The sequence below is a fragment of the Schistocerca piceifrons genome, chromosome 7 (genome assembly GCF_021461385.2).
Source record: "Schistocerca piceifrons isolate TAMUIC-IGC-003096 chromosome 7, iqSchPice1.1, whole genome shotgun sequence".
Classification (NCBI taxonomy): Eukaryota; Metazoa; Arthropoda; class Insecta; order Orthoptera; family Acrididae; genus Schistocerca; species Schistocerca piceifrons.
Window position 1 is genome coordinate 74,342,366 of NC_060144.1, and position 12,975 is coordinate 74,355,340.

At 44.0% G+C, this 12,975-nt stretch overlaps 1 protein-coding gene across 1 annotated transcript in view; it reads left to right on the forward strand.

The window, feature by feature from the left end:
• The window catches only part of LOC124804857 (acetylcholine receptor subunit alpha-L1), a 617,332-nt gene that overhangs the window by 501,804 nt on the left and 102,553 nt on the right, over window positions 1–12,975 (forward strand). Inside the window, exon 5 of the mRNA XM_047265212.1 lies at window positions 10,405–10,561. Coding sequence (XP_047121168.1) covers window positions 10,405–10,561 — 157 coding nt within the window. The remainder of the gene's footprint in view (window positions 1–10,404; window positions 10,562–12,975) is intronic.

Genomic DNA, 12,975 nt, shown 5'->3' on the forward strand with positions numbered 1-12,975 from the left:
GATCTCAAGATTATGGCAACGATTCCAGCAGACAGGAAACGTGTCCAGGCGCTACACTACGGGACGTCCACAGTGTACAACTCCACAAGAAGACCGACATCTCACTATCACTGGCCGCAGACGGCCACTGAGTACTCAGGCAGCCTTGCTCGGGACCTTACTGCAGACAATGGAACAGTTGTCTCTAGACACAATGTCTATAGACGACTGAACAGACGTGGTTAATTCGCCGGTAGACCCGTAAGGTGCATTTCACTGACCCCTGGTCACAGGAGAGCCCGTAAAGCCTGATGTCAAGAACACAGTACATGGTCATTGGAACAGTGGTCCCAGGTTATGTTCACGGACGAGTCAAGGTATAGTCTGAACAGTAATTCTCGCCGGGTTTTCATCTGGTGTGAACCAGGAACCAGATACCAAACCCCTTAATGTCCTTGAAAGGGTCCTGTATGGAGGTCAGGGTTTGATGGTACGGGGTGGGATTATGATTAGTGTGCGTACACTCCTGAATGTCTTTGACAGAGGAACTGTAACAGGTCAGGTGTATCGAGACGTCATTTTGCACCAGTATGTCCGCCTTTTCAGGGGTGCAGTGGGTCCCACCTTCCTCCTGATGGATGATAACGCACGGCCCCATCGAACTGCCATCGTGGAGGAGTACCTTGAAACAGAATATATCAGGCGAATGGAGTGGCCTGCCTGTTCTCCAGACCTAAATCCCATCGAGCACGTCTGGGATGCTCTCGGTCGACGTATCGCTGCACGTCTTCAATCCCCTAAGACACGTCAGGAGCTCCGACAGCCACTGGTGCCAGAATGGGAGGCTATACCCCAGCAGCTGGTCGACCACCTGATCCAGAGTATGCCAACCCGTTGTGCGGCGTGTACGTGTGCATAGTGATCATATCACTTAATGGTGTCAGGGTACATGCTCAGGAAACAGTGGCGTTTTGTAGCACATGTGTTTAGGAATGGTTTTCTCTACTTGTCACCATTACCGTGACCTTACAGATCTGTGTCGTGTGTGTTCCCTATATGCCTATGCTATTAGCGCCAGTTTTGTGCAGTGCAATGTTGTGTGGCACCACATTCTTCTATTATCCTTAATTTATCAGCATGAGTGTGTTCCATGCATCACCTGTAAACGTTACCTAAAAGGACATGCAATTAAAATATCGCTCAACAGGGAAAAAATCAAGGATGGGAAAACCATGTCTGCAAACGTCGTCCACCGATGCTACTGAACGTTGAAGTTGTATGCTTCGGCAGCTGCCACTAGCCATCCCTTCCGGAAGCTAACGTGATCGGTAGTGATTGCCTCGGTCACCAGTGGAGACTATGGCGCTTGTTGCTGCATTCATAGGAGACGTTGCACCTAGTTCCATCTTCTCTACTGGCGATCGTGGTAACCAGTCGCAATCACTGAATAACAAAGAATCCTACGGGTCGTTTCACCTACGGTCTGTCGTACGAAGTCACGTTTGCTGCTGGAAGGGAGGGCTAGTGGCAGCTGACGACGTCTGCAACTTCGATGCTCTGTAGCGTCAGTGGATGAAGACACAGACTCCTATCCTCGATTTGTTCCTCAAGACACCCTCTACAACCCATCGAAGTTCGTCGCAACATTTCTGAGACACCCTTTATAGCTAACTAATATAAACTGAATAACTGATGCTTTGGTACAGAATTGACAGTTTCATACACACAGGGACGCATATGTTTTAGTAGCTAATAGCTGGAAATGTAACGTATTTCATATTCCCATCTTACTCCCCTGAACAGAAATGAAAAGATATACACCTGTTTATGTGTTATTAAAAGACTTTCTAGTGGAAAAATGGAAGATTTGTGGATAATGGTTTAGAAACGCGTTAGCATAGATGACGTTAAAGACTGTAGAGTGATGGAAAGGATGTCCGTCTTCGTGTATTCGCCTAAAGTGATTTTTGGAAAGAGCAGAAAATCTAAATATGAATCAATGAGCGTGTGTTGAGCCCATGTTTACCCCAATAAGAGTCCAATGCCTTAAAAACACACCAATAGATACTTTGAGTGGTAATTTGCTCTTGTTCTAAAAGTATTACTTTCATTTTCTTAACCGGTTTTCGGCGTACAAGGCAGCATTGGATGAGAAGTTACACGTCTAGATTGAAGCAGAAACGTACAGTTAATAATATTTTTGACAGTGCGGTGGTAATGCAATGTAAAGAGTAAACAGTTGAACAGTCAACAAATAAAAAAAGGGTAGTAAGGAAGAAACTTTAACACAAAACAGGAACAAATGGTTCAAATTGCTCTGAGCATTATGGGACTTAACTGCTTAGGTCATCAGTCCCCTTGGACTTAGAACTACTTAAACCTAACTAACCTAAGGACATCACACACATCCATGCCCGAGGCAGGATTCAACCTCCGACCGCAGCGGCCGCGCGGTTCCAGACTGTAGCGCCTAGAAACGCTCGGCCACCAAAACAGGAACAGCAAGCCTGGTTATATGAATAAACAAAACCAATAAAATAAAATAAAATAAAATAAGTACTCGACAAGGGTACTTCAGAAGGTATGAAACAGGGAGAGTGATACGCAAACCGTATGTAACTTCTCTTCCAACGTTGCTTACAAGCAATGTAACTTCTTTGGTGACAATAGTAAATGTCTGCAGATGGCTTGTCAGCCGAAAACCGGTTCACACAATAAAAGTAATACTGTAGAACAAAAGAAAACTAGCGCTTTTGATTTATTATAATGTTGTTCTACCAATATTCAGTTAACAATATACTTTGAGCATAATTCGAGGATGAACGGCAGATTAAATATATTTAGACGGTACATCGAAAACAATAAAGAAAATAAACTAATATCGAAAAAAAGACATTGCTAATAATTCCTTCCAATACCTGAAATATAATAAGACGTAAACGCATGGAATCATTAACTGTCTGCTAAAAGAAAAGAAAGACTATATATAAAATATTCAGAAGAGGTACATGAAGTGTACCAAAACTGTCGAAGAACAGTTATGTCTTGAAATGGATCCAAGTGGAAAATAAAAACCCAACAAGTAAGTTAACGCCAGCTCGTGTGGTGACAGAACTGCTTCCTGTGTCAGGAAAAGATCTGCCGTACATTACATTCCTGGGTTCAGTATTTTCGCACTTTCACGCTACAGTACGTAAATATGTTGCAAAAATTTTTGTATAATAAAGTTACTGCCTCTACCAGTTTGTGATGAGCAGCTACAATCGGCTTTTTATTTTTCTACTATTGACGACGGTGTCTAATAGTAAAGTATCTTTTCCATGAAGAAATCAAGAACAATCCTATAGACATTATCACGGCGTGTTTCTCTGCCCAAAGATCTGGTGCCCATGTTTCAAAGCATTGCAGTGCAAAAAGAAGTTCCTGGAGATATTATTCATGCAGATGATGCATTTATAATGGTTCTCTTACTTGTTAGCGTCCGGATCTTGTGTAAATGTGTTCTCGAAAAATATGTAATTTAGCTGTTTCCTTTTCATTTCACATTTTGTTGAATTTAAGTACATGTCTTACCTACTCCAAAATATGCCACTCGTCTTTAATGCATTGAATATTACACAGTTTAACTGTTTACCTGACTGGTAATTGTCATCTCACCAAATGAAGAAGTTAAGACACTGAAAAAATTCGTAACTGGGATTGTGGCTATGATAGATCAATGAAATCAGCGACACTCACTCCGAGAAAATGGTATTCGCAAGCGTAGTTTACAGTTTAAAAATACGCTTTTCTTGTTTCATATTTTTCTGCATTGTTTTCGGGAATACACGCGCCACGTTATTCTCATCTTTTTGTTGATTCACACCCTTCCTTTCGTAGTAGACTGGTGCATAATTTCGTAGCGTTTTTGTTTTGTATGTTATTTATCCTTTATTTCTAATTCACTCTTGGTACTCTAGAAAATAGAGTGGCCAGTGGAGAAGTCGGAACATTTCCGACATGTTCTTCTGTTTGAGTTCAATAGAGAGTTGACAGCAGGGCAGGCAGCCAGAAACATTCTCGCCGTGAATGAAGCTAATGACATTGGAAAAAGCACGGCAATAAAATGCTATTTTCGTTTTAAGGAGGACCGTTTTGAAGTTAGTGACGTTCAGGAAGAACTTCGGGATTTAATGAAGACCGTTTAAACGCATTAATCCACATCGGTGTACTCGAGTACTGGAAAATGTGATGAACTGTGGTCATTCCACCATCGTCCGATATTTGCTTACAGTGAGGAAGGTGTCAAAAATTTGGAGTATTGGTGTCACACGCTCTAAGCCAAAATTACAAAAATCTTCAAATTGCCATATGTGCATCTCTGCTTGTTCTTCATAAGTTATCTTGTGGACAACAACGACCATTCTTATCCTGTGTCGTTACTGGTGACGAGAAATTGTGTCTTTATACTAACACAAGGAAAAGAAAGAAATGGTTAAGCCCAAACAAAGAGGCAACCTCCCGCCCCTCCCTTCCCCTCCCTACTGAGACCTGCGCGCTTCCACGAAAGGTAATGTTATGTATCTGGTGGAACAGTGACGGTATGACATACTACTATAGTTCAAATGGCTCTGAGCACTATGGGACTCAACTGCTGAGGTCATTGGTCCCCTAGAACTTAGAACTAGTTAAACCTAACTAACCTAAGGACATCACGAACATCCATGCCCGAGGCAGGATTCGAACCTGCGACCGTAGCGGTCTTGCGGTTCCAGACTGCAGCGCCTTTAACCGCACGGCCGCTTCGGCCGGCGACGGTATGACATACTGCTACTAATTGCTTCAACGAGGTGTCACCATCACTGCTAAAATTTATTGTCAACAACAGAGACTTCGTGCAGAATTCAATCCAAGAACAATTACCAGAAAACTGCGTGAAGTGATGCCATTGTAAGGTAACACCCACCTGCATTATGCTAGCCTGACCAAAAAGCTCTATGCGGGAGTTGTGTTTGGAAGTCATTCCACATCCACCTTGCTCATCTGATCTTGTGCCCTCAGATTTTCACCTTTTTCTCTGTCTGTCGAATAACCTTTCCGGATGAAACGCCTGCCTAGCTGGGTAGTAACTTGCTTGCCTGCCGTACAAACGCGCCCGGATTCGATTCCCGGCCGGGTTGGAGATTTTCTCCGCTCGTGGACTGGGTGATGTGTTGTCCCCATCATCACTTCATCCTCATCACCGGCACGCAAGTCGCTCAATGTGGCGTCGACAGAAATAAGACTTGCACTTGGCGGCCGAACTTCCCCGGATGAGGCCTACTGGCCGACAATGCTATACACTCATTTCTATTTTTTTCTGAATGAAAATGCTCTCCTAACATGGCTAAGTAAGTTTCCCGGCTCAAAATCGCGTGATTTCTGCAGTCGCAGAATTTAAAACTTACCCTCGCTTCGGCAAACTTTTGTGAACAGCAAAGGACAATATACTATTGATGACTGAAAGCTCTGTTAAGTGCATGTGTTGTGTTCGTTAAACTTATGGAAAAACGCTATGAACTTATACACCAAACCAATATACAGGGTTATTACAAATGATTGAAGCGATTTCACAGCTCTACAATAACTTTATTATTTGAGATATTTTCACAATGCTTTGCACACACATTCAAAAACTCAAAAAGTTTTTTTAGGCATTCACAAATGTTCGATATGTGCCCCTTTAGTGATTCGGCAGACATCAAGCCGATAATCAAGTTCCTCCCACACTCGGCGCAGCATGTCCCCATCAATGAGCTCGAAAGCATCGTTGATGCGAGCTCGCAGTTCTGGCACGTTTCTTGGTAAAGGAGGTATAAACACTGAATCTTTCACATAACCCCACAGAAAGAAATCGCATGAGGTTAAGTCGGGAGAGCGTGAAGGCCATGGCATGAATTGCTGATCATGATCTCCACCACGAGCGATCCATCGGTTTTCCAATCTCCTGTTTAAGAAATGCCGAACATCATGATGGAAGTGCGGTGGAGCACCATGCTGTTGAAAGATGAAGTCGGCGTTGTCGGTCTCCAGTTGTGGCATGAGCCAATTTTCCAGCATGTCCAGATACACGTGTCCTGTAACGTTTTTTTCGCAGAAGAAAAAGGGGCCCTAAACTTTAAACCGTGAGATTGCACAAAACACGTTAACTTTTGGTGAATTGCGAATTTGCTGCACGAATGCGTGAGGATTCTCTACCGCCCAGATTCGCACATTGTGTCTGTTCACTTCACCATTAAGAAAAAATGTTGCTTCATCACTGAAAACAAGTTTCGCACTGAACGCATCCTCTTCCATGAGCTGTTGCAATCGCGCCGAAATTTCAAAGCGTTTGACTTTGTCATCGGGTGTCAGGGCTTGTAGCAATTGTAAGCGGTAAAGCTTCTGGTTTAGCCTTTTCCGTAAGATTTTCCAAACCGTCGGCTGTGGTACGTTTAGCTCCCTGCTTGCTTTATTCGTCGACTTCCGCGGGCTACGCGTGAAACTTGGCCGCACGCGTTCAACCGTTTCTTCGCTCACTGCAGGCCGACCCGTTGATTTGCTCTTACAGAGGCATCCAGAAGCTTTAAACTGCGCATACCATCGCCGAATGGAGTTAGCAGTTGGTGGATCTTTGTTGAACTTCGTCCTGAAGTGTCGTTGCACTGTTATGACTGACTGATGTGAGTGCATTTCAAGCACGACATACGCTTTCTCGGCTCCTGTCGCCATTTTATCTCACAGCGCTCTCGAGCGCTCTGGCGGCAGAAACCTGAAGTGCGGCTTCAGCCGAACAAAACTTTATGAGTTTTTCTATGTATCTGTAGTGTGTCGTGACCATATGTCAATGAATGGAGCTACAGTGAAATTACGAAATCGCTTCAGTCATTTGTAATAGCCCTGTATTGTTTCACGGTATTCTGTTGTATTCATTGTCTTTCAACTACCGCAGTACGGTACAACTGTAAACGTTTCTTTGCTCACAACGCACACAGCTGCGACGTTAACAGTACTTGTGACGCTGGGTGCCTCGTGTGTCAGCGCTACGCTATCTGCATTTATCGGAAGCGACAATTACATCTGGGCCCGTGGAGGATGCGAAGCGACCCGGTGGCAGACGGGTAGCCATGGCAACAGACACGTACTGCGCGGTATCCAGAGATGATATGTCGCCGGTATTACGCCCCCTAACGCCGGCTACAGTTAGCATAGATTTCCTCGACGGCCACTTCGATTAGCACCGCTGGTCGTGATAGCGTGTAGCGTGCGGCTCCCCCGTGCATTGATTCTAATCGGCGCCGCCCGCGCGACGTAGCATCTAAATCAGCAGCGCTCAACGTCGGATCCCATAAGACGACTGTACATGACGGATGGAAAATACCGCACACCGTGTCAGTTACGACGACGTGGATTTACTGTACGGGTCAGGGGGGAACTGAGAACTGGGGGAAAAGAAATGAACGTGGACATTATACCGAAGTACTATTCAAAATGCTGTTGTAATATTGGTCCTACGGTGATTTCAGGAGATAGTCGTTTCAGGTGAATGTGGCTGCATACGGAAACTGTAATGTTGCGCAAATTAGGATAAACCCACTTAGGCAATACATACTACGTCGGAGTTACATCGATCACGTGAAACGGCTGAAAAATACGTTTCCCATATCCCATTAGCTGTCCAGAGCCAATGCTTATTAGGATCTCTGGCCCGTGATTGCCTAGGATTCCAGGACAGAGATCTAGGACTTTCTGATACGAAAGAGCGGCGCCATTCTGAGAGAAACATGCATAGTGTGAGAGTGTGTTTGAATTTCAGTTGCATCTCATTTCTTTGCTCACTGCTTACGATAAAATGTGTTACACGAGCACAAATACAGCTCTGCTGTTTAGTAAAAATGTTACGGAACGTCTGAGTAAAATGATAAGTGCATCAGATAAAGAACAAAAGAATACAATGAGTGGGCCATGTAGCCCGTATGCCACATGGAAGACAGGCGAAGATGGCACTAGCAGGGAAACCAAACACCAAAATCCCCACTGGACGACCAAGGCAGCGCTGGATGGACTACCTGGCGAAGGACCTAGCAGCCCTGGGAACTGAAGACACCTGCAGGAACCGGGCACAAAACAGGAAGGAATTGAGGCAGCTTGTGGAAGCAGCGCGTGGTCTGCAGGGCCTATGATGGCTGAATATCTATCTATCTATCTATTTATCCGAATAAAATGAATTGTTATTGAAATTAGCTCAGCAGTAAAATCATAATTACCCTCACTGAAGTCAAGGTGAGTAGTTTATGAATGCCAGTTCCGGAACATTACATTCTTATCACATCTAGTGACATATTAAACATCTGGCACCAGGCTACACCCTTGGTAGACTTACATCCAAGGTCACCTCCGTCTCCCTCCACCTGGCCAACCACCAGGAATTGATCAAGGTCACCCAATGGAACCTCATCACTCTCATCTCCCTCCCCTCATCCCCTGTCACCCACACTTCTACCAGTGAAGATCAGGAAACCTCTCCTCTTTCCCCGTATCATCTTTTATAACTGTGAGGGATCCACTCTAGAGGCAGACAGCGTAGGAAGAGGATCAGTCTGTGTCTATTTGATAACAATAAATTATGTTAAGTGACGTCACTTGAGGCCCATTTCTTAATAACAGTTTAATATTTCGTCATTCGTCGCACCAGCATATATCACACCCAGGACAATAAGTAAGCACTCCCAGCCCTCCCATTTGAAGTATTTCAATACTAAGTTAAATATTTTGCCCATATTTTTCCAAAATTTTGTACAATTACTTGAGTTCCACTCCACTGCTCCTGATATTGTGTCGACATTATGAAGCTATCAACAAATACAGTGTAGCATTACCCTGACTTCATCTTTGCTAAGCCATCATTTCATTTACTAGTGTATGTGATGCCATAGTATGTGTTTTAGAAGCGAACTCACTAGCAGAAATAATGACCTCATGTCATGTTAATGACGTCATAGCAAATTACTGTAGCCAAGTTCAACCAAAGATATTGTGCATGTAAGAGATACCACACAGCTGAAAATATCTGCCTACTAAACCACGGCTATATTACTAGATCGTGTGACATCATACCAAAATTCTGATGTTTTCAACCAAAGATACTGTGTGTGTAACAGAGCACTTCAAAATATGCAGCTAGAGAGTTGACCAGTAGCTGAAACATCATCCACAAAAAGCATGTCATCTGCAGGACAACTAACACATCGAATTCTGACTTGTGGGGCACAACCGTGAGCACCACACTAGCAATGGTCGAGAGAAGATGCGCAATCATAAGCGTAATCATCTCCAGCATGGTGGCTGATGCGAAAGGCAGTGCTGTGCAGATATGGTATTCTGGGAGGGAGCTTTCCACCAGAGTAAACCCGTTGTAACTCGCTGACGCCTTTGCATATAAGCGTTGCTAACAGTTTAAGTGCCAATCAGTCCCCTCCCCTTCAGTGCTCTTCAACACAACAAACTCCCTCTCCTCCCACAAGCATCATGGTACTAATACTAGCAATTACAAAGCAAAATTAAAGCAATAACAGCCCTCGGTCACAAAAAAAGTCTTTTGACCTAGGTTTAGGCACTACTATGAGTGCCTTCACCAGAAGTAAAACACTCAAACTGGCCTATAACATAAATACAAAATTATAGAGCATAAAACTTTTTGATTGTAAGTTCTGACTTCTTTTTTGCGACCGAGGGCTGTTATTCCTTTAATTTTACTTTGTAAATGGTCGCTGACCACGCAGCCATGTTCAAACCTTTAAAAAACTAGCACTTGCGCTTGGGCGACCCCTTTTTCAACCATACAGGACTGCCATGTGGAACGAAGACACGTAATTACTATTTCGATATCCAAACAAAATAAACCCTGTAATATTCTTAGCATACCCAACACTACTATAAGTCTCATATATTGAGTACAGGAAACTCTATGTCCATCGTTATTAACGTACTCGTAATTTCGACTGACACGCAGAATCCTAGCACTCCACTGTACTTAAAAAGAATTATTGCGATAAAAATAATATATGTGAATTAATAATGAGTAAGATTTCATAAATGCACATGGCTTTAATAGTGGAAAGCCAGTGCATTACCACTAACATGCCACAAAATATTTTTGTTATGGTACCCATCTCTCTGTCCATATCTCTCTGCATATACATTACAGAAAATGCATTGTTATTGCTAAGATTGTCCTAAAGGATGTTATCTGGACCCTGTTTATGTATCAATGCCTAACTAAAATGATGTTATTAGTAAAAAAATAACGAAATATAACGAAATCTGTTTATTTTTGGATTTTTTTGTAGTGGACACAATGAACCCCTCCCCTCCCCATTGGTCTGTAAGCAGTACACTTGCGTGTTAATGCTCTCTGCCCTTCCGCAGATCGACCTGAAGCACATAAACCAGAAGTACGACGACAACAAGGTGAAGGTGGGCATCGACCTGCGCGAGTACTACCCCAGCGTCGAATGGGACATCCTGGGCGTGCCCGCAGAGCGACACGAGAAGTACTACCCCTGCTGCGCCGAACCCTACCCAGGTGAGTAAACTCAAAGCAATACTGTGCAAAAGCCTGTGCTGATCGGGGATGAGGAACTTCTTATGGAAGGAATTGAAGTAGGTTTCTTGATCTTTAGTGTACTAAGACAGAGTGCGTTGATTAGCTGCGGGGTTAAACTGATGACTGTGATCAACAAACATACACTGTAGCATAACTCTGTTGCATCCTCCGCCCTTCTCGTAATTCAAGGGTCGTTTGCGACCAGTCGATCTATTTCTGATGTGTTACTTCACAAAAGAGACTCTCTGTTCGTCATATCCAAAATTTTCACGTAATAACTGTTGGCCCTGATGTAACACTACCGACATTTTCGGCTACTATATACAATTGTTTGAAATTATTCTCTTTCCATATCGCACATTTTGCTTGGTTTACTTTGGCAGCTTTGTTGGTCTCATTCATGGTTTTCTTAGTTGGTTTCTCTTTTAGAAATCATCCACAGAATACTAATTTGTAATGGTAGCTAGAACTACGTCTTACTCCCAGTGACCTAACAGCTCTTGTGGGTGATACCTTCCACATACCACTGCTGCATAGCCTGATGTGGGAGCTCTGGGGCCTGTCCGGTGGCCGAGCGGTTCTTGGCGCTTCAGTCTGGAGCCGCGTCGCCGCTGCGGTCGTAGGTTCGAGTCCTGCCTAAGACATGGATGTGTGTGATGTATTTAGGTTAGTTAGGTTTAAGTAGTTAAGTAGTTCTAAGTCCTAGGGGACTGATGACCTCAGATGTTAAGTCCTATAGTGCTCATGAGAGCCATTTGAATCATGCCAGTAAGCTCAGTTTATTCACTGGCTCTCGGCAACTTCCTTTTCAACACATTCTCTGAAAAGAACTCTGAAGTAAATCAAGTATGTACAAGGTCGAAACACCTCGACAAAGATAATTTGTTGCTTCAAAAAGAAGATTAATTACTTTAAGCATTATGTTCAAAAAAATGTTCAAATGTGTGTGAAATCTTATGGGATTTAACTTCTAAGGTCATCAGTCCCTAAGCTTACACACTACTTAACCTAAATTATTCTAAGGACAAACACACATACGCATGCCCGAGGGAGGACTCGAACGTCCGCCGGGATCAGCCGCACAGTCCATGACTGCAGCGCCCTAGACCGCTCGGCTAATCCCGCGCGGCTAAGCATTATGTAACTGGGTAGAAAAAAAAATCTACTCATGACGAGTGGTTCTCACATCAGTCTTCCCTAGACATAATTACCCCACTATCCTAGCTCAAAAGCGGATAACACAGACAATCACATCCAATGCTGGTACTGCTGGTCCCTACAAAAGCAACTTATGAGTACACTATTGTCACTCAGTATTATTCTGGTGTTGAATGAACACGTATTAATCAGGGACAATGCTATGACATGCTAGATTCATGCCTTGAGATCAGTTTTGTTCGACAGATTCATGCCCTGAGATTTTTTCGGCATTTTGCCCACCATACCTAGAACAGCTATCCGTCGCCCTCGCTATCTCTGCAATATCCTTGTCAGATCCTGTGTCCTTTTTGCACCCGTTTCCCGACCCTGTCGCTCATACCCTGTGGGACCGTCCTCTCCTGTGAGCCGGCCGGTGTGGCCGTGCGGTTAAAGGCGCTTCAGTCTGGAACCGTGTGACCGCTACGGTCGCAGGTCCGAATCCTGCCTCGGGCATGGATGTGTGTGATGTCCTTAGGTTAGTTAGGTTTAATTAGTTCTAAGTTCTAGGCGACTGATGACCTCAGAAGTTAAGTCGCATAGTGCTCAGAGCCATTTAAACCATTTGAACCTCTCCTGTGCCACTTGCCCTATGCACCTTCCTACCACGACCTATAACAGCCATGTAACTGGCAAAAAATACACTATCAATAGCGGAGACATCACTGAAACGATACACGTCGTGTAAGAGTCGTTCGGCTTTCTACATTGGTATGCCTACCATCCTGTTCTCAGTTAGGGCGAATGGGCACAGCCAGAGGGCGTATACTGGCAACACAGAGTACCCCATCGCAGAAAAAGCTCTATAACGTGTCAGTCGTGACCTCAGTGGCTGTTTAACCACACGTGCCATCTGCATTCTGTCCCAAGACACCAGTTCTTCAGAACTCAGTAGATGGACACCAGTTCTTCAGAACTCAGCAGATGGAAACTTGCGTTGCAACATGTCCTTGCTTCACGGTACCCATCTGGCCGTAATTTACGTTAATTTCTTCGGTCTCAGCACTTTATCGCAGTAACTACTCCATTTTCGTTGCCTTTTTTTGTTTTCTGTGCCCATTATTTTTTGATCTTTCTATTTTTTCCGCCTTTCCCTATCCCTCCCCTCCCTCCACCTCTATCACATGCAGTGCACTTACCTCTCCAACGTATTAACTGGTGCACGATTCAAATCCCGTCCATTGCAGTCACCAACG